General features: G+C 43.1%; 1 protein-coding gene across 1 annotated transcript in view; it reads left to right on the forward strand.

Moving 5' to 3' along the window:
- Positions 1-4,192: 4,192 nt before the first annotated feature.
- The window catches only part of TNKS1BP1 (tankyrase 1 binding protein 1), a 33,413-nt gene continuing 15,164 nt past the window's right edge, over positions 4,193-22,441 (forward strand). Inside the window, exons 1-6 of the mRNA XM_015817749.1 lie at positions 4,193-4,298; positions 11,508-11,646; positions 12,799-13,564; positions 14,770-14,842; positions 16,366-17,784; positions 20,342-22,062. Of these exons, the coding sequence (XP_015673235.1) occupies positions 4,236-4,298; positions 11,508-11,646; positions 12,799-13,564; positions 14,770-14,842; positions 16,366-17,784; positions 20,342-22,062 (4,181 nt within the window). The 5' untranslated portion in view covers positions 4,193-4,235. The remainder of the gene's footprint in view (positions 4,299-11,507; positions 11,647-12,798; positions 13,565-14,769; positions 14,843-16,365; positions 17,785-20,341; positions 22,063-22,441) is intronic.

The raw sequence follows: 22,441 nt of genomic DNA on the forward strand, positions 1-22,441 counted from the left end.
CTGCCCTGCCCTGCCCTGCCCTGCCCTGCCCTGCCCTATCCTATCCTATCCTGCAAGGGGCAAAGAAACAGATTCCAAAAGACAACACATCCCAGACCTTTTTATCTTCATAGGTTAGATTTGGGAAGAGTAGATTTATTGTGTAATGTTTTTGGAAACTCTTGAATTATGGCAAGTCCTGAAAATGCAAAACATTTCTGCAGATAAGGAGCAACAAGCCTGATAAGGCAAAAATGGGAAAGCCTATCTGCATAACTCTGAATATGTAAGTAGCAATGTGTTTGTATGAGAGAATGGAGACAGTGGTTTAGGTCAAATTAAAGAAAGCTTACCATACAAAGACTATCGGCTCTACTGTGTATCTGACTGAAAGAATGGGCTCTTTAAGAATGCAAGCATCTCCTCAGACCAAGAGGCAAATCTCTGAACTGAGCAGGCCATACACCAAGAGAATGATTCTAGACCAGGGGTGTCAAACTCCCAGCCCATGGGCCGGATGCATCATGCAGAAGCCGCACCCACCCCAGCTCCGGCAAGGGAAAAAAAATTGCGATATGTCACAACACGTCACGTGATGCGGCGAGTTTGACACCCAATCTACACAACGATTTTTCATTGGATTTGCAAAAGAGATTTACTAAAGTCTCAAAGATAGAAAAAAAATAGAGAAATCAAATCCTATGATAACATCTGAATGAATTAAAGATTGTTAGAAGTACAAGGAAGGAATATACACTTGGTTTGTTTGACCAGGGTTAATATAAGACATGTTTCTGTGAAGTTCTAATAAAATGTATGGAGTTTTTGCTGATCCTGGGACTAAAATGTTGAGGATTTATGGATTTGCATATAGAAAAGTGATAGATTATGGGAAGAAAATAAGTTTGTTTATAACCTTATAGGTAGCGAAGAGGTATCAAATGTCAGTCCTCAAGAACCAAGAAAGATACGTATAATTACTTCTGAGCAATTACCTTTATTATTCTTCATCTATATTCAGAAATCTTGCCAAGATAAAGCAACTACTTGCATAATTAAAGATATACTTTGAGAATTGCTAGAGCAGAGCCTTTTAACTCTCAACCAAATTATCTAAGCTTTACTGTATTTGGCCCTCTGGAGTGCAGTCCCTCCCTCCCTCCTGGGAATCCAGACTATATTCCACCACATCCAATTTGTTTATACTTCTTGTGATGAGGATCGGAAGTCACTTCTTTATATATTGCTTTTCTTTCCTTTTTTATGTTCTTTTTCATTTTCTTTCTTTGCACTTTTTATTCTATTTCTCCTTCTCACTGAGTTTAGTTTGCATTTGCTTTTACTGTTATAATTAAAATCTGCAATATACATGATTTTAAAAATGGTGATGACGTTCTAGATTCTTTTGTTCAGATGTCTCTGCCATTGTGTTTTATTGTACTGAGACAGGCAATAATCAAGATTGTAATATCCAAAATACATGAGCAGGAATACCTAGCGCAGTGATGGCAAACCTTTTAGAGATCGAGTGCCCAAAAACCGCCCCGGCCCCCAATCCGCCTGCGCTCCGCCCCCGCCCCGCTTGCCTGCAGGGCCACTCACCGCCTCTACGGCCTGCTGCAGCAGATCGCCCAGGTGGCCTTTCAGTGCCATGGCAGCCACACCCTCTGCCGCACCCCGCAGCATCTGCACGCGATGGAGCGCAAGGGCGGAATCTTGTCCCTGCTGCCCAGCTGCCATGTCCTTGGCTGCGCTGCTCTGTGCGGGCTGTGCCCGGGGGAGACTCTCCTCTGGGGAGGACTGCTGGTAAGGAGGGGGCTGCGGGGGGAGGCGGGGCTTGGGCAATGGCGTGCGTGCCCACAGAGAGGGCTCCGAGTGCCGCCTCTGGCATGTGTGCCATAGGTTTGCCACCATTGACCTAGCGGAAACAGTGACATTCTCCGAAGCCTCTAATTTCTAAGCTAGAGAAAAATGGAGATCACATCTGAGGGCATTTTGACCCAAGCGGGCAAACGCCCCCCTCCCCCCCCATGCTTCAGAGATGCAAATGAGGGAGAATTAGCCAAGAGGGAGGCTTATCTTCTGAAAGGAAGGCAAAATAGACAAGATGAAAAAGGCAGGGCTACCACCCTAAAGGACAGGAAATGACACCTGTTGGGATGAAGAAAGTGATGTCTTCCTCAGATGTTTTACTGCTAGAGACTCCAAAGAGGGCACCAATGTGCCTCAGACTTGGAAGAATAGCAAGGAAGGCCTTGGGCAAGCTACTCAGATGCTCGGAAGTGTCTATATCAGTGGTGGCGAACCTATGGCACGGGTGCCAGAGGCGGCACTCAGAGCCCTCTCTGTGGGCACGCGCGTCATCGCCCCAGTCCTAGGCCTTCAACTGGGTTTTATAAAACCTTTTCGCTTTAGGCCTCCGCTGCCGTGCGCAAAAAAAAAAAGGTTCAATCAATCAGTCAATTTCAACTTCTCGCGGGGAAAAAAAGATCTTGCAAAGTTGGAATTGATTGATTGAACTTTTTAGTCCCACCCAGTCTGCCGTTACCACCGCACCCCCAATTGGCCACACCCAGCCAATGGGCCACACACCCCGGCACCCGACGATGCATAAGTAGTTTGGGTTGCAGTTTGGGCACTTGGTCTCTAAAAGGTTCGCCATCACTGGTCTATATAAAGATCAGAATCGTGCTAGCAATAGTTTCCCCGTGTTGGATTTTGAACAAGCTGAGGGACAGAAAGAGTATTCATGTTTTTGAACTTTGGTGCTGCAGAACTTTGGGCTTGCATAGCATGGAAAGCTATGAAAATAAACAAATGGCTTATAGAACAAATCAATTCAAAACTCTCACTCAAGGCATAAATGATCAGGCTCAAGTTATCATACTTTGGACACACTATGTGAAGACCTAGCTATAAACCTCGGGTACTAGCAGATGGATGAACTGAGTTACTGTGCAAGACTGATGGATCTACTATTGGATCTACCATATGGATCAGCCCAACCAAAGAATCCCTAAGACCACCCCCACCCACACAGATAGGCTAGTCACCAGAATATAAACTGACAGCAAACAGCACTCATTACTAGCATTGATGTTGTTACCTAATTTGGGTAATGAAACATCTACAAGAAAACAAACAAGCTGAGACAGCACCAAGGACCCCTCATTTCAACACTGAGCTACAAATATTCTCCTTCAGCGGATCTACTATTGGTAGACCTGTAGGGCCAGATCGGGGACATATCATACCAGAATCTGGCTACTGAGTCCACACCAACCTGATGGCAGACAACAAGCTACTACTAAAATTAGTTAACAGAGGCTGGGTTCATGCAACGCGAAGTACTAAAACCCAAGGGGCTTAATGTGGTTCAGCGGTCCTGCTAATATAGTACAGGAGTACGTTAACAGCGCACATGTACTGTATATTCAGGCTTTCTCAAAAGTAACTCACACTCCGTTCAGCGGACTTTACTTTTGGAGATTATGGGGTTTAGCCTAAAAGAGAAAAAATAGGAAAGAGTGGCGTCCCAGCCAGTCCCTGTCCCAAAATAGTTGCCCGGGCAGGCTGTTATTAATTACGTTCTTCAATCCGAAACCTTTACGTCTCAGATCCCAGAGAACATCAGCCTCACCCACAGAGTTGTGATCATCGGTATCTGGGCGGGGCTTTAAGGAACAAGGGACCGCCTTCCTTTCTGGAGTGGGTGGGGTGCCTGTTAGAATGCTGCCTGTTCGTCTCTGTTGTAGGGGAGAGTGGAAATTAGTTACGCAGTCGATATATATAAGTACTGGTACTTGTCGAATAAGAAAAGCTGCGTGGGTTGGAGGCTTGCGCGGGCAGGGACTTGCTTTCAAAGTTTTGCTCATTAGTCACAACTACAGGAGAACGCAACCAGCCCGAATGAGCATCGCATATTTTATTGCGCATACTTCAAATGCAAATCGCAGGCTCATTCGCATCCATGCTTATAGGGCGGGGATCCTGCTTGCAGAAATGCTTCAGGTTACAAAAGGGAGGCGCATCTGCACACAGCCCCACCCTTCAGCCGTTCTCGTAGACCAGTTTTTTCCTTAATAAGGCGGCGGGCAACGGGTTCTCGTCCAACGTAAGCTGAGATTCCCTCGCTAGCCCGGCCTTTCCCTCTCCACTCTGGCCTCCTCGCTGTGACACGTGGGGTTGGGTGTCTCCGCGGCCATGAATATGAATTAGAGCGGGCGTGGCCAGCCTGGGCCTTGATTGGGAACGTCATGAATATGCAAACAGTGCGAGGATCGCCGGAGCCTCCGTCGGGCCCCGGATCGCGGAACCTGGTAAGAAGGCGTCCGCGGACGCCCCCCCCTCCCCCGAGAAGGTGGGGAGCCGCGTGGCTTTTCTCGCATCCCGCGCGGTGAAATTGCGGCTTGCAGAAAGTGGTGGTGGGCTGCCGGAGGCTCTGGGCGGGAGAGGTAGGGGGAGGGTCGAGGCCGGGGGATAAGGGGGGGTCAAGAAAGGGGGAAGGAGCCCGAAGGTACGGTGAGCGCATGTGAAAAGGGGGGAGGCCGAGACGACCCCCCCAGATGTTAAGAGTTGGGGGTCTTGGAAACGGGACGAGACGGAACGGGACGGTTACGAGGGAGGTCGCTTGCGAGCAGTCGAGCCATAGCGGCGGCGATCTGTTCTAAAGATCGCAATTGCTGCGAGGGTTTGTAAAAGGCCTGGTCTGAAGACCTGACCGGCTAACAGTACGGGCAAGGATGGCGGACTGGCTGCAGCCGGAAGGCCAGTGACGTTAGTGCCATATGGTATGGGGTTGCGCTACTTTGTGTGTCGTCTGGACTCCCGGCGGCTGTTCCTTGCCCTGGTTTTTCGCCGAAATTTGGAACCGTGTGGTGCCTCGTTTTCCTGTAGCTGGGATCCCTCTTATATTTAATCTTTCCTCCTCCTGCTCCTCTTCCTCTTGCCTGCCTGGAGTACTTTGCAACACTACCTCTCTCCAACCACTCCCTCTCTTGGCTGAGGTTCAGATACACACACACACACACACACACACACACCTCCTTTTAAAAGTTACTGAATAGCAATTAGTGCAGACAGTGACCCTAAAATACACCCTCTGACCTGTTCTTGAAACACATTTTTCCCCAGTCCCTGCCTGCCTTGGGAAAAGAATGGTCTGAGTCAGTCTAGGATAATTCTTCAAATGACATTTTGGCATCATTATTTCTGCCTTTTGTGGGGAATCAGTTGTTTACAATGCAGCTCCATCCCTGATAGGAATAATCTGTTCTCTTTGGTCTCCTTGAGTAAATTACTTGCTAGAAATCTTCTACACACCTTCCAGTTTTTAAAACCATGTTCTTATCTGCTTAACTGAATTGTATCCTTTGATACTTTTTTTACTTTGCTTTCAAAATCTTGCGATAACCTCCTATATCTGCTCTGTTTTTATTTGGATCTGTTGCTCAGAAATCAGTTTGAACTAAAAGAGCCACCAACTGTTTCTTCCCAGGAAAGAGGGGGGCAAACCACAACAAGGGGGTAGTGGCTCAAGAGACTGGTTTCTCCACCAACCAGAAGGAACATCAGATCCTAAGGACAGTTATCTGGAGACTGGAATTACGGTAACACTTTGGTGGTTCTGGACTCATCTTTCAGCTGAAGGAACAAGAGGCACATGTTGCTTTGCAAGGGAGAATGTCTGGAAGCCAAGATCAGCCCAGTTTAAATTACATATAAATGCCAGCATATTGCTCTTCCTTTCCTTTCCTTTCCACTCCCTGTCTCTTGTGTGTGTCTTTTTGGGTTGTGAACTAGTGGGCAGGGCCTTTCTCTTCCTTTTGGTGAATGTAAACTGCTTTGGAAGAGAGTTATATGAAAAGCAATGTTGAAATAAACCTAACAGTCTTTTAACATAAAATGTATGCTTGTGTTTTTATTAAGCAATGTTAAAATAAGCCTAATAGTCTTGGCTTTTTATTAAGCCAGTCTGGTTTCATCTAAAACCCCTATTCTTGCAAGTTTTTTTAAAGTCCATCTGCACTTACTTATTCTTCTCTACTTCTCTACCGCTGTCCTTTCCCTAAGGAGGCCCCTCTTGGTTAACCATCCCATGACAACTTTTAATCCTTGTTCTTATAACAATCGTGTGTGCGCTGTGATCAGTCTTCTCTAACTGTGGGCATCATCCAGGTGTATGGACTTCAATTCCCACTAAATTTCTTATCAGAGGTCATTCTCAATGGAAAAGTCAGAGTTGGTACACTCACATCTGGAAATTCCCCCAGTTCAGGAAGGCTTTTACATATAATAGAGATCAGTGCCCTCTGCCAACATTTTATAAATAGGATAATAATATATAAAACAAGAATCCATAAATGGCAAGGGATTTACTTGAATGTATATTATATTTCAGACTGTATTGCATGTTGGGGGCTCTTGAAAGACATGGTGATAACTTTTCTTTCTCTTTTTACTCTTTTTATCAACATATTAATTTAGAGAATTTATATGGCTGCCCATTCATTCTCAGTGATTCTGGGCTGCTTATAAAAAGTAAAAACCCAATTTACAAATAATACCCTCCCCTGGTGACAGCAATTAATCAAACCACTTGATGGACTCCCTCACTCTGAGTTCCCCAGCCTTGCGAAAGAGTGTCAAAGTGGAAGTCAGCCTAATTTCCGTGGGGATGATATTCCAAAGGGAGGGAGCCACCACAGAGAAGGCCTTTCTTCTGAGTCCCACCAGATGTACCTCCCTAGGAGAGGGGACCATTGTCATTACTTTCCTTCAATGAAGAAGTAACTTCGTTGCCTCATTCCTTTACAAGAAATGTGACCAAAGCATGAATGCTTTTAGATGAGATCTACAATTAGTAACCTGGTCAAGTACTAATTGCACAAGATGAGTTCCCATATAATGAAGACTTTTGGAAGAGATAGTTATGCTGTGAAAACATCACTTATTCTCCACATCAGGAGTACCTATCACTACTATGGAGGGAATCCCAATCCACTCAGCCCTTTCCCTATAAGACCTCCCACATGCCTGCTAACATTCTATGGAAGGAAAATTCAATGTTACCCTTTTTTTTGGCAAAGGTTTTCTACTTTTATCTCTCTCCTTTTAGCATAGAGTTGCTGAAGATGTAAATGGTAGTTGGGAAAATGTTTAGTATGTTTACTTCTCTATGTCCATCCACTCCTGAAGAATGCTTATATAAATAACTGATAGAGGAGTTCGGATTTTTTAAAAGTACAGTGGAAAAAATATCAATTTTAGTTGTGGTTTTGGAGATAAATGTATCTGAAATGAATAGAGTTTGTTAATTTCACCCATTTTTTTGTCTTTTTTAGAGTTTCAAATTCTGGATAGATTGCATTTAGAACAGAGTGCAGGGATACTCTTTAGAGTAGTTAGAGGCAGGGTTTACAAATCGTGAGTCACATTTTCAAGCCAAATGGAACAACTAGGTTAGTTCAGTACAAGCTTGTAAGAAATATCTATTGCAATAGGTTTATTTCTATATTATAATAGATATTTCAATTACTGTTGATCAGCATTTTTTTAAAAAAAGAATTAGAATGCAATAATTTGGGGAAACTTGTTTAAATTCCTGGGAGCAAGTAAAGAACAAGACTTTATGTTAGAGAAGGCAACTAGTATAAGAAGCATTCTATAGAACTGGGTGTGTCAGTGGTCCTCTTAGTTAAGAAAAAAGGAAATTTAGCTTTGTAGATATGGTTGGACTATCATACTTTACCATGCTCATTGCCTGTGCTGATTTAGGACAGTGAGAATTGACATCTAAACTACCTGCAGGCCAAATGTCCCCATCTCTGCTCAAGAGAAATGAAACAGTTCTATTTCAATTTGGTTTTGAACTTAACTGATCACAGGTTATACCGGGACTGATGGTCCTGGATGCTTAATCCACCAGTAGTGTAGAGAAGGTCTACAACAGAGGTCCCCAACCTTTTGGGCATCAGGGACCAGTTCCATGGAGAAAGGTTTTTCCACTGACCGGAGGAGGCGTGGTTTTGTGTGCTGCCTGCATCCCACGGATGGGGCTTCGCTTGTTTGTGCAGACCAGTTGCTGGCAGGCCACGGCCTGGTACCAGTCCACAGTCTACAAGATACTTCTTCTCTGGATATTTCTGTAGGAGATGTTTTATTGAATATCTTAGAGGTATGAATATTTTATAACAGGAGTTTACGTAGATATTTAACAGTGCCCTTTGGGCATTCTGTCATTTCTGTTTCTTGGCTCAGTTTTTGCACTTGCTGCCTTCTTACATGTACATTTTTGGCGTCTCTGTGTCTCAAGTTTCTTCCTTCTATATTTTCTCTGCTATTTGCTTGTTCCCCAGGATTTCCTCAACCAGATCCTTATTATAATCCCAATGGGAGTGGGGAGGGGTTCTTGTGTAATTTAAAGTTGCAGTGTCTCAAATTGTAGTAGGTGTTGATTCTGATTCAAGTTCCAGGAAACCCTTTTTTCTCCCATTGCTTGTCATGTAATCACTAGATGATTTAGATGCTTCAATTGAACTTTGTGCTTAGCTATTACTTAATTTATCTTCCTTGGGTAAATCACTGTCTCTCTTATTTTAGTTCCCTAAACAGAGGGAACTAATTTTGTCTTACATCACCGAATTCTAAGGAAGTATAATGAACATTTCTATATAGAAAGCAATAATTACTCTGCTTTAGAAGCAACTTTTTTTCTTTGCACACTGAGCCTTTCTTTGGTCCTTGCAGCTTACTTGTCATTCTACACATTTATTTTCCGCTTTTCATCACTGTAACCCAAGGCTCATTTGGATAATACGATGTATTTCCTTGCCTAAAAATTTTCTTTAAAGATGCATTACAATTAATTTTAAGCCCCCCCCAACATTTTTTTCCTATGAGAAAGTACTTATAGGTAGTCTTCAACTTAAGATCACAATTGAGCCCAAAATTTCTGTTGCTAAGCAATACAATTGTTAAGTGAGTCGTGTCTCATTTTGCAACCTTTTTTGCTATGGTTGTTAAGTGAATTGCTAAAGTTGTTGACTGAATCAAGCGGTCATTAAGTAAATCTGGCTTCCTCTATTGACTTTGCTTGCTTGTCAGATGCTCCTTAAGAAGGTTGCAAATGACAATTCCAGGATCCCAGGATGCTGCAATCATCGTAAATACATGCTGGTTGCCCAGCACCCAAAGTTTGGTCATGGGACTGTAGGGATGCTGCAATCGTCATAACTGTGAAAACTGGTCATAAGTCACATTTTCAGTGCCATTGTAATTCTGAATGGTCATTAAGCATTTGCACATTGAGGACTACCTGCATAGAAAAATCGGGAGTTAGGGTTAGATTTTGCATCTATTTGAGAGATTGTAATAGAAAAAAAATGGTTTGTTTTAAAGGCTTTGAAGCCAAAATGTGGAAGAATATGAAAGAAAGCCTCTTTCATCCCCTGACCCCCACCCGCAGGGTTCTTGCAACATGAAAAACTCTGAGGAAAAGAATTTTGCTGTGCTAATTTCTACCTATTTCTACCTATCCAAAAACTCCATAAATTCTTTTCATCATGTGATATTCTCAGCCGAACAGAGTCCCGGTTCTTTGTTTACTCCTTGTGCATATTTTCCCGAAGTATGTACTTCCTCTTTGAAGGGTTACTTCATACTTATTTTATACGGATTTTCAGTGCAGGGAGAAAAGTAAGCCATCTAATAACATGAATGCATTTCTCTCTTTCTCCAAATACATTACTTTTCGGAGACAGGTAACATTTATGTAGATCAACCTTATGTGTGCACTGGACTGGACTGCTTGATAAAATGCCATTACATTACCTTATATTTGGAATGTTTCTCAGTTTTACCCTGGTTGACAAATGTTTTCTACAACCTGATTCTGTAGATATATTGGGACTACAACCATCATAACTGCTGGGTGCCTTTATGGATCAAAACAGATTGAGTAGTCTGTATTGGATGGTAGTTCAAGAGCCAAGTCTTTGCATAATTGGAATTAAGATTAAGAAAAGAGAAAAGGGTAGAAAAAATTAGTACAGATAATCCTCGTTTATAACCAGTCTTTGCACGTTTGTAAGGCCAAGGAAAGCTGAAGTAAAAACGTAGGTACTGTGTGGTTTCACTTAGCAAATGCTTCGTTTGATGATTGTGTTTCTGATCCCAATTCTGGTTGCTAAACAAGGACTACCTGTATGTGGATAATACAAAGATTCAACTTGAGTCAGTGTTATCCACAGAAGAGGTTGGCTTGCAGATACAAAGGGGTGAGATGAAGGGCTAAGCAGCAAGCGGAAAGCTGTCAATCTGCTCTTCAGTCTCCTTCATTCAGGCATGGAAGAAGTTGCTTGCTGGTCCCCAAGAGGCAGACTGAGAATGGAGGTGTCTTTACAGTCTTTTGGGGATACCTTGTTCTCCTCTCTTTGCCGATTGTGACAGTGTTTTTTCTGACTGAAGGGAAGCTCTTACGAGCCCTTCTTTGGCCTCATTCTGGGTCCACTTCTGCTTCGAATATAGCCAATTGGAACAGTTTCTGCTACACACACACTCTTCGTAATGCTGTTTCCCTTCTTAGAGAGAGTTTGGCCCATTGCTGAAATCTAGTGGGAGGTCGTTGCTGTAGTGATGGGAGCAGGCCCCAGCTTTACCTCATTGAATTCCAGTGGCTCTGCCAAGTGATTGAGAAATCAGGAGAGGGGAAGCACTCCAGATGTTTACTCCTTGCCCTGCACAGTCTGGTTGGGAACATACAGCTGGGATGGCGCTGAGCTGAATGTCTCCCATTACTGGGGGGAGAGGGAGGTAGCTGAAAGGAACTTGGAAGGAAGAGAATGGCTCTGATTAGAAAAGCAGCCAAATGGGAGTGCTGTGGTGAAATGACAAGAGCTGACAACAGAAAGAAGGAAGGAAGGAAAGGACGGAAGGAAGGAAAGAAAGAGAAAAAGAAAGCACGGGAGTGGAAGAGGCAAATTTGGCATTAAATGGAGAGAATAGCAAGTTGGCAGAGGAGAGGGTGTGACGAAGGTGGTGCAAGTACTGTGCAGAATAGGGCAGCAGCATAGGTTAGGAAACCTAAAATCCGATGCATTGACGGTTTTCTACTTTCAGTGTGAGTCATGGCCTGTGAGAGCTGTGCTCCCTTCATCCTTGTTCCAGCCTGTCCTGGGAGTGGCCTAAAATGATCTATTTCTCTCTCTCTCTCTCTCTCTCTCTCTCTCTCTCTCTCTCTCTCTCTCTCTCTCTCTCTCTCTCTCTCTTTCTCCCTCTCTCTCTCTCTTTCTCCCTCTCTCTCTCTCTCTCTCTCCCCCCCCTCCCTCCCTCCCTCCCTCGACAGAAAATCAATGGTACCTCGTATTAAAGCTAAAACCTACCTAAAATAGTAAGCAAAAGTATTGGGGAAATTTCATTTTGATGGTTCAATATCAGTGCTGTGCCATTAGATAAGAAACCTTGGTTATCTCTTGAGAGGATTTTGCAAATTGCCTAACTTTCTTTTTGTGTGTGTGTCCGTGTCCTAGGGGCTGGCCTTTTTGCTGACTTCTGAGTCGCAGCCTGATGTGATGGATTCTAAGCCTCAGTCACTGTGTTCTTCATTTTCCATTACCGCCGCCAATGGCCGTAAAGACTCTAAACCACCATCAAGCAGCCCTGAGATAGGTATATCCCAAACGACAGCAGAACTAGGTTCCTTACCACGTGGCAATCGGCCAGGGTTTCTGTTGCTAATAAGAAAGTGGTTCTCCTAAGAATTAAGTGCTGAATGTTAATATGAAATGGCTCTTTCTGTAGTATTGCAGATTGCACATATGGGAAGACATTTTCTGATGTACTCTTATGCATAATTTTCCTTCCCACTTCTGAAATATTGAACACTAAAGGACACTTTTTGCTGACATTCTATGTTGTAGGTTCAGGAAGATTTTTTTTTTTGTTGTTCCTTCTTTCAGGACACAAATTGGGACTCTGCAACATTTCACTCCTCCTATAGTCTAAAGTAGTGCTCCCTATACCTGGGTAAACCCAACATTAAAATGGGTAAAAATGGGTTCGTGTGTTGATATCCAGTCACAACAAGGATATTTAAATTGACTTAAAATGTTTTCCCTACGTTGGGTAACAGGACTTTCTGATAAATGGTTTTGGATATTGAAGGAAAAAAATTGGGAATCGCTGGTCTAAAATGAAATAATCTGCCAGGAGCTTTAACTATGTGAATTTGGTAGTCTATCAAGGATTGGTTTTACTTTTTTAGCCTGAGACTCTTGCACCTTAAAATGCAGCCCACAGAGTCTTTCATGGGCTGTGCTGTATTTTTCTTTGTCACCAGAGATTTGCAGGCTTGGTAAGCTGTCCAGTGTGACCTGGGTCCCAAGTTGCATACAGTCTTCATGGAAAATGTTAACAAATTATGCCCACTTTATTTCCCTCTCTCCTCTGCTGCCACTCAGCACAGCATTGCTTGTAGCTTTTTATTAGAGGAAAAACAATGATGATTGAAATACATGCATGTTATTGCACTTGCCTAATCATAAATTCTTGTAATCGCTGAACAAGCTTCCACTGCTAAAGGGATAAGAGGACTTAAATCTTTTCCAAAGCAAGCTACTCTATGTTTGTCAGGAAGACAGTGGACTGTTAAACCTTTCCTCATCATAGAGCACAGATTCAATAATATCCCCTGATAATTGGGAAATTAAGCATAAAGGGCATTGGTAAGACTAATTTAGGCTAAGAATTTTTGTATTGGAGTCTTACAATTTAACGGCTATGTGTTTTAACAATTAATTTCCTATTAAATGCTTCTCTCAGGGGATGCCCGTCCAAAGCCACCTGTGAAACCCAAGCCTTGTGTTCTTCCTAAGCCAGCAGTACCAGTGAAGCCTATGCCTGGACAGCGCCAGACTCTTTCTGAGGTGCCTTCTGCAGAAAAGATCAATTTGTTGGCTGGGCCTAAGCCGTATAGCAGTGGAGCTGGCAATGCTGTAAAGCGCCTTTCCTTTAACCTGAAGTGCTCTTCAAGAGAAGTTACCAATGGGAAAGAGGTTCCATCTTCTTTCTCCACTGCAAGCAAGTCTTCTGAAGATAAAGAAGATGCTGAGCCCACAAAAAAATCCAGTGCTACAGAAAAAACTTCTGAGGAGGAATGTAGAGAATCCTCTAGTATAGTCAGATGCACACTCCCCTTCAAAGTGAAACCGGTGCCAGTAGCAACTAAGCCAGAGCGTTTTCCTGGGACCACAGTGGAGGAAATCTTGGCCAAAATAGAAAAACCCAGTGAGAGTTCACCCAGCTTTGACCGGCCTCGGCTAGTACGCTCTTTCTTCAGCCAAGATGGTAGTTCAACTGTTCACCTAGGGCCTAAGAGTTATGTTGCTTTCCGGAGAAGTTCCAGTGGAGAAGAAGGAGTAGGAACAAATCCAGAAGGGTCTGCTTACCGAGTCTCCTATGAAATTAAGGAGAGGAGTTTATCAAGGAACAAGGAATTAAAGGAAGAAGACAGGAACTCAAAGGTGTCTGAATCTCAACAGCCAGAGACGGAGGTCAAAAGAAATGAGATTTTCCTTCCTGCAGACAGGTGAGGTACATATAATCACAGTGGACCATTCTGGAAGTTCATCTTTGCTGTGTGACTCATCGAGTACATTCTTAGCATAGATATTGATTGTAGATTAGTAGATGTTCTATTTATTGTTAGCATTCCAAGAAAAATGAAACTAATGCACCAAATGTATCTGACAGTTCCTTTCTTTGTTCTTTTACATTTGGCATTAGCCGGGGCAAATGCTGTTTTCAATCTAAGACTAAAAGATTAGGTTGCTACATTTTTAAGATTCCAGCCCTCTCATATATGTATACTTGGATCAGTCTCATTCGACTTGATGTGACTTTTCTCTGAATAATCATGTCTGGAATTGAGCATATTTCTCATAGTTCCATCTTTGCCAGATCACAGACGCAAAGAATATAAGGTTGCAAGAGATAGCAGCTATCGGATTTAAGTGATATGTTAATAAGGAAGAGGAGATAACATCTGATGAAATAGAAGATGCTTGGAATATTCAGCAAGATTTAAAATTTAAAATTGCTTTTAACACTATAATCAGTTCATATAAATCAGACATGAAGAGCTTCCTCATTCTTATGTAGATTGCACATGTGTTCGGCATGATGCCCTTAATGCTTGCATTTAACAGTATAATCCATTTATTTAGATTGGGCATGAATAGTTTCTCCATTGTTAAGTAGATTATACATGTGATAGGCACAATGCCCTTAAAATAGGGATGGTCCATTTTTATGGGCTTTTGAGAGCTAGCCTTTGGACACCCCTTTGTGCCTGCAGCAAGAAGATGTAAAATAAAGTGGCTGTTTCCCACTGCTGCTAGAATTGAAAAAAAAAAGTGATATTCAGGATAGTTTAAATTGGAGGAACTTTTAAGTCACTCCACTATGTATCCTTGAAGATGATGAGGAAGAAGGATGATTCTTCTCAGTTTTTGGAAGCTTGTGCAACAACTTAGGAGTGTCACCTTCACATGCCCACTTCCTTAGTACAATGGCTGTGGTAGTATGTATGTGGAGAAACTCACATTCCAAAGAGTTTAAGGTAAGCAGTGAAAGACCTTTGAGGGCTTCAGGTTGGCTATATGTGTTTTAGATTCAGGATCCTTATTTCTCTTTTTGTGGTTGTTGATTTACTTGGTATTCATCCTGCCTGTATAATAATAGAAATAATAGAAGGTGGTTCTGTCTTGTAATAACAATACATCTTTCTGTTAGCAGCTCCAGCCAGCCTAGCATGAGCTGCAAAGGAGACCAACTTGAATCCAGCAGTCCACCATCTTCTCCTGGTGTGAGTTATCTGCAGCTCGGCAATTCCTCCATTGGTCTCTCTCCTTCCAGGCTCTCTTCTGTCTCAGGGGTATCTGCCACCTCTCTCCTTCCAGGCCCCCTCCCTGTAGGGTGCGTGTCTCCTTTCTCTACTAATGCTTCTCTTCAAGAAGAAGTAACCCTAGCAGGAACTTTCATGCATCAGTATTGGTTATCTTTGCCCAAACCTGTTGCTCTTTGGGGCATAGGTTATGGCATTGTAAACAAAGAAACAAACACTTCTATATGCTGATATGTCCAGGTGCTTGATGTTTCAAAGTGAAATATTCAACTGTGCTAACTGTGTTAGATGTTAACACATACAATTTATATTTTTTTCCATCCTGAATGGCATTACCCAGAGTGTAAAAAACCTTAGTTATGCTGGTTAGTAGATCATGAGAGTCTAGGTCAGGGGTAGTCAACCTTGGCTCTTTTATGACTCGTGGACTTCAATTCCCAGAATTCCTGAGCCAGCTTAGCTGGCTCAGGAATTCTGGGAGTTGAAGTCCACGAGTCATAAAAGAGCCAAGGTTGACTACCCCTGGTCTAGGTAGTTATTTCAGTACTTTTTTAAAAAAAAACAACTAACCACTTCACGTCTAAGCCAGGAAGAATAAAGCAGTGTTTCTTCAGATCTTTTTTTTTTTAAAAAGCCCAAGCTAACTACACAGAGAGAACCAAAGCTAATACAAAGTTACGGGGCCATGGCCAGGGGGAAGGGAGCAGTTGTGACTCAGAGTATATAGTTCAATGACCTGCCAGGTATGTATGAAACAATTCCCACTGCTTGCCCTGCAGCCAAATCTGTTAGTTAGGGAAAGCACAGCAGCCTCTTGCTGGGTGCCCTGAATGGGTGATGGTAATGATTAACTCCATTTGCCTTAACTTAAGGAAAAAGAGCCATCAGCTCATTGGGTGTGTTTTATTTCATAACGCTGCTTTGTTTTGCTGCTCTATCTCTTTGTAAACCTAATCAAAGAGAAGGCAAAGCTGAGGTGGGTGGGGCATGCACTTTTGTTGTTACTGGACAGTGTTGACTGATTTCTTCAGCTTCTCTTTTCCCCTTCCTGTTCCACTCTTTGCATTTCATTTATCTTCTGGCTTTAACAATAAAGGGGTGATACTTCGGGGAGGGGCTTTTGAGGTGTAGGATCGTTGTTGTTTTTTATAATATTTTATTAGTTTTCTGTATTCACAATTCATAGGTGCTTGGTAAACAATGTGTTGTCTGGGTCCATTTGTTTTACTTGGTAATACATGTTAAAGTAAGGTGTAGGATCGTTTTTCTTTTATAAGTAAAAGCAGGAAGATGCTGCCTGTGGACCGATTCAAGGAAAAGGGACACAATTGGGCCAGATAATCTTATAGTATATTCTAAATAATAATCCTTGGGTTGTAGGATGCAAGATGATCAAGTTCTAAGATTTTGCTAGCTGGTTTTGGAAGTTTTCAGGAAAAGAAAGTAATTTAATTTTGTTCTTCCTGTGTGTCTCTTTCCCCCAGACCAAGTTCTCTTCCAGAGTCACACCCGGATCTCCTGATGCCCCTTCTGAAACAACCCAACCCCCTGGTGCTCCATACTTTCCAACAGATGTCCCATGTAGTGAAGCTTTGCTTCCACCAGGCTCCCCTGATGGATCTGCTAAATCCTCCAGAAGTCCTCTGGTAGACTCTGCCAGTCACGTTCAGTTTGCAGATTCCCCTGTAACCATTGCAGATACCTGGCCTCCAGGATCCCCTGTTAAGACTTCTCCAGGACAGTCCTTGCTTTCAGACTTGGCAGAGGTTTCTGCAAGACACCCTGAGGTCCCTCTTGTCCCTGAGCATACTGCCAGTTTGATCCATTCGCCCATCGAATATAATCTGCAGTCTCGCCAATGTCTTACGGGAATCTCAGAATCCCCTGGCTCCCCTAGCATTCTTTCAAAATGCCATGTTTGTTCTGATCAGCCTCCAGGGTCCCCTTCATGCATACCAGACACCCTACTCAACAGGGAAAAAGATTATCTCAAAAATCAAGCACAAATTCTTCCTCTTGAGGACAAGGCTTCCCTGCTAACTCAGCGGCGTGCTTCAGAGGGGGTGGTGCAACCACAGGGTAAAAAAATGACTAGGGAAGAACTAGGCGGCTCCTTAGCTGCACTGCCAAGAGAGAAGGACCCATCAGTAGTGCAGACTTTAGGAGGAGAGTCTAGTTGGAGTCTGTCACAGTCATTTGAATGGTCATTCCCTAATCAGGGACTGGAGTTGGGTGGGAAGAGATTACTATCTCCGCCCAACTCTCCCATTCAGGAACACGATGATGACAACCTCTTGGAAGCAGAATTGGGCGGAGAGATCCCTCCCCTTCAAGGATCATGTCAAGAGGCAGGTTCAGAGGGACAAATTGGGAAGGAAGAGGTGACTGAGGCTAGTGAGCACAGTGGCAATAAGGAATCTGAAAGGAACTGGAAGAAGATTGAGGGGCAGCTAGAAACCCAACCTACTCTTGAGTTGTCAGCACCTGGTGGTCCCTCTGTTCAGAGAAAGATTGGTAGCCCTAATCTAAAGGACCCAGTGGTGGCTGAAGAGGTTACTTTGCAAGAGGATCATGATGACTTCCTCCAGTTTCCCCCAAACCACGAGGAAGAGGCTCTACGAGCAATGGAGCCATTACCAAGTGTAGAGCAAAGTGCTCCTCCTGCAGAGCCTTGCATCTTGTTCTCAGAAGGTGTCCAGGTGCAGACTGCTGATACCTGTCAGGAAGAATGTGATGCCTTGGGTATGGCACAGGAAGCCAAGATGGGTAACTCTGACCTACTGGGTGGAGTTGAACCTAATCCTAGTTCACATTGGCTAGATGAGCTTCTGGCATCTCCTCCACCTAGCGCTGATGATACAAAGAGAAATACACCCAAGGTGGAAGACCCCACAGGACCACAGGTAAAAACATTGTACTCAGTATTAATTTTATGGAAGGCAGTATTCTATTCAAAAAGAATTGTGACTAGAAAATCTTACTGGCATCAAACTTCCTGCGTGCCTAAGAACGTGGCATATAAGGCGTTAAATGGACACGAGCATGTTTAGATGAGTAAACATTCCTGCCCAGTTAGATGACTGAGCCAGGGCTTGTCTTTAAGAACAGCAGGCTGCCTTTTTTTAAGTAAGCTACAAAGTAGTTAAACTGGTTGGGTGGCTGCAGAATGTACAAGAGCAGAGACAGCCAAAAGGTGCTGCCATATGAGATAATTCTCCAGTCATCTGGGTGAAGTTAACTTTCCTCTTCCCAGACCCAGTTCTCTTTGTGCATCAAAGATACTCTTGGTTGTTGGACCTCTTGGTTATTAAGAAGTTACAGTTTGGATCCATTACAGTCTTGTCCAAAAGTGAATGTAGTTGTTCTTAGTTAACAAGATTTAAGTTATATACAGTACATCAATTACTGAGCGCAACTTGATTTCATTAAGGTCCCATGGATGTCGTTCTGAAAGCTGAAAAATCAAGTGGGCTGATAGATTTAGGACTTGAGTAATTTCCAGTGGAAATTAACCTTCCAATTGGAAATTTCGATTGGGCTATATAAATTCCTCTATACTTTCCTCACCTTTCTTGCCATAATATCTGAATTATTTCTTAAAGGAGATTGTTTATTTTTATTGGCATATTTCATCTTTACATTTTTTTATACCTCATAGTGCTTTTCTATTTCAGAACATGAGCCTTAGTAGTATCTTTGATATTTGTAATATATTGCATCTATGCATGATTTCCTTTCAAACCTATCGATGCATGTCTAATGGTAAATAGGATCGTTAATACATGAATCACATGTAGAGATAATATCTTATTGTGGGAAATGGCTCCCATTAACAAACAGTTCATGCATAGCTTGGGAATGTAGAATGCTACTGCGAAAAGTCAGAACCCCTTTGTCCATCTAGTTCAGTATTGCCTCATCGATACTTTTGGATTTTTCACAACTGGGGCTAATTTTTATTTTTAATCTTCTGGATCAAACTTTTAAGGTTTTACCAAACATTTATATGTTAGACCAGTGGTGGCGAACCTATGGCACGCATGCCACAGGTGGCACTTAGAGCCCTCTCTGTTGGCACACGCGTTGCCACCCCCACCAGCAGCAGGTCCATCAGGCTGCCACCGCCACCCAGAGCAGGAGCCCTGACCAACACAAAGGAGGCAAAGCGGCCGACTAGCAAACTCGAGTAGAGCAGAGGTCACCGACCATTGTCGATTGGTGGACTGGAAGAAAAGGGAGGGGGAAGCATTTTACATGCGTGCATGCGCGCACGGGGCCAGAAGCACGCATGTGCTGCAAATGGGGTGGGGCTAGTGCCTGTGTGATACTAGCCCTGCCCCGTTCTTGCATGGCGCAGTGCCTCGTATCGGCACCCTGCGGTGTGGCGGCGACCATTTTTGCGCCTTGCAGGTGGCCTGTTTTTGCACCCCCGGGTTTTGCTTGCTAGAGACGGCACTGGGAGGCGCCTCCCTGCCCCCCCAGAGGGCACCACAATACTGATGCAGCCCTAGCACTTTGCGATAAAGAAGTGGGTTTTGGGTTGCGGTTTGGGCACTCGGTCTCTAAAAGGTTCACCATCACTGTGTTAGACGGTCCTAGTTGTTTATCCTGATTCCCCAGTTGAAAGTCAGTGTTCCATACACAAGGTGGAGAATTTGTAATTCTCATTATGTTGAACTATAACTCTTGAGCAGCCCCAGTAACATTGCCCATTATGAAATTGCTGGGTATTATAGTTTGGCAATATTTGGAGAACCACACATTTTTACCTCTTTAATATCTGAATGATTTAAAAATTGCTGCCAAAGGACTTTTCTAGCTCCGAGTAGTTCTCAATTTAAAACTGCTCGTTTAGTGGCCATTCGTCGTTACAACAGCACAGAAAAAAGTGACTTGATCGGTTTTCACACGACTGTTGCAGCAGCCCCATGGTCACATGATCAAAATTCAGGCGCTTGGCAACTGGTTCCTATTTATGACGGTTGCACGGGTTTCAGGGTCACGTGATTCTCCTTTTGCGACCTTCTGATCACCTTCTGACAAGCAAAGTCAATGGGGAAGCCAGATTCACTTAACAACCATGTTATTAACTTAACGGTTGCAGTGATTCACTTAACAGCTGTGGCAAGAAAGATCACAAAATGGGGCAAAACTCACTTGCTTAGCAATAGAAATTTTGGGCTCAGTTGTGGTCGTAAGTCGAGGACTACTTGCATACAAGGCTGAAACTAGGATCTTTTGTGTTTAAAATATGGACTTTTGCTAAAATATTTTGATTTTTTTAAAAAGTAAAATATGAATGGTTCCTAGGTTATTTTTCTTCACTTTGTTTAATGTGTACTTCTTGTGATTCACATCCCTCTAATTTATTATCCCAACCCTTTGTCCATAACAATCTCATTTGATTTTCCCATTTGCCTTGGGTTTTTTTTTCTCTTTTTCTCTTTTTTTATTTTTTAGGATCTTCTGGGATGGTCACGGAAGGACCTTCATAGCGAGTTTGGCATTGTAGGTGCTGATCATTCTAATACCTTTCGCTTGGGCTGGACTGCCGATGTAACCAAAGTGAAATGGCTCGGAGAAACAGAACAGGATCGAGAGTTTGGCACTGGCTTACAGGACTGGCCAAAGTCATACACTGTTGGTAATGCCAAAAGTCAGGATATGGAATTTGGTACCAGCCAGCAAGAATGGGCAGGAGGATCACCGTTACTGGGCAATTCCGATCCAGGGCAGGAAGAGTGGCTTGCTTCTTATGGTAGCCATTGTGCTGATCATCCAGCCGAGGAATCAGATTGGAGCAGCACATACAGCATCAGTGCTGCTGAGGATCAGGACGCAGAACCCTACACGAGGAAGCCGGGCTGGCCTAAACTCTGCAGTGCTGACAGTGATCAACAGAGCAGTGAGTTTGTTGCAGTTGAGAAGACAGATTGGAACAGCCAATATCATGATGCTGCTGCTGAAACAACTGACTGGCCCAAATATCATATGGAAAATATCAATTGTCCAGAATCAGATGTCAGCCCCGAATCAGCAAAGGTGCCTAGCGAATGCACTATTGAGAGCCAGCTGGAAACAGAGTTCAGTGTCAAACATTCAGATGACAGCACCCCAGTTTCTGTGTTCAGTGCCAGCCATTTAGTCTGGCCTAGTGAATCTGATTCTGGCAGTGGTACCAGTCAACCACAAAGAGAGTTCAGTGCTCATCAAGTGGAACAGTCTAGTGAACCTCAGAACAATCCAGAATCTCAGCTTAGTTTTCAGCAGGACTCAAGACCAGATACATATGGCTTTGATGATGACAGCTATCCAGAGTCTAAATTGAATGTCAAACAGTCTGACTGGCCTAGTAGATGTGAAACAGGAATTGCTCAAAATCAAGGGGATGAGTTCAGTGCTGATAAACCTGACGAAGTCAAAGAATACGATGGTGAAATAGGTTGTGGTATTGAAAAAGACAGTGGCATCAAAGGCAGTAACTCTCAAATGGAGGTGGACAATCAACAATTCTATGCTCAAAGACCAATCTGGTCTGATGATTATAGCCTGAATACATTTGAACCACAAGAAGATTGTTTTGCTCCTGGTAGAGGAGATTGGATCAAAGACTCTAATTTCTCAGAAACTGAACAGAACGATACTACCGGACAGGATCTAATAGCTGGATTTGGCTCACTAGGTTTGTCTGATCAAAAAGTCACAGTCAATTTAGAGGAATCAACTGACAACCTAATACATCAGGCTGGGAATTTAACAAATTTGGCCATGGACGAACCCCGAGGAATTGGAGAAGGTGAATCTGAATGCATTCAACATCTTGACATTGGGGATTTGGCTATCTCCAGTGACTTAAAAGTTGAGAGCTTAGAAGCTTATAACAAACCTGTGGAGAAGCAGCTTGACTGGGTCCTTCCTTTTGGCATGGAAACTTCATCTGCCGCATCAAATACAAGATCGGTGAATGCAGAAGGAGGCAGAGAACCCGATGTTGGACAAGCAGATTTAATTAACGATATGGATGTATCTGACACTAAAAAGGCAGATGTATCTGATTTGAGGCCTAAGGCTTCAGATGGGACTGAAGTGGCATATAGGGATGAGAGCCATCACTTGGAGATTACTGGCTTAGAAGATGATGTGATGCAGCATCAAGGAGCAACACCAGTATCTGGAGAGAGGTAAAGACTGTTACAATTATTTGATAGCTGAGATGCAAAGAAGGAAAGGATGGACTAACACAAGGAATTAAAGTAGCAATTAATTTTGCTCTTGCATTTATTTGTTAATCAACTATGGTAAATGATGAGTAATTGCTCATGTCTTGTTGTATTTGGCTGTGCTTCCTTTCATCCCTGCAAATTACCAGTTATTAGTGTATGCAGTGCTATATAGTTCCTTGTAATGTAGACTTGATGAAATATGTTGCAACTTGGTCTGAAAGTCAGACAGCGTTAGAAGAACCCAAATCTGCAATGCCCATATTGCAGTTCTGTGGAAACACAGTTCAGTTCACACTTAAGATGGTTGCTATTTCAGTTCTAGTCTTGTCTAAAACAG

This window comes from Protobothrops mucrosquamatus, unplaced genomic scaffold (assembly GCF_001527695.2).
Source record: "Protobothrops mucrosquamatus isolate PMUCROS unplaced genomic scaffold, P.Mucros_1.0 scaffold635, whole genome shotgun sequence".
Taxonomy (NCBI): Eukaryota; Metazoa; Chordata; class Lepidosauria; order Squamata; family Viperidae; genus Protobothrops; species Protobothrops mucrosquamatus.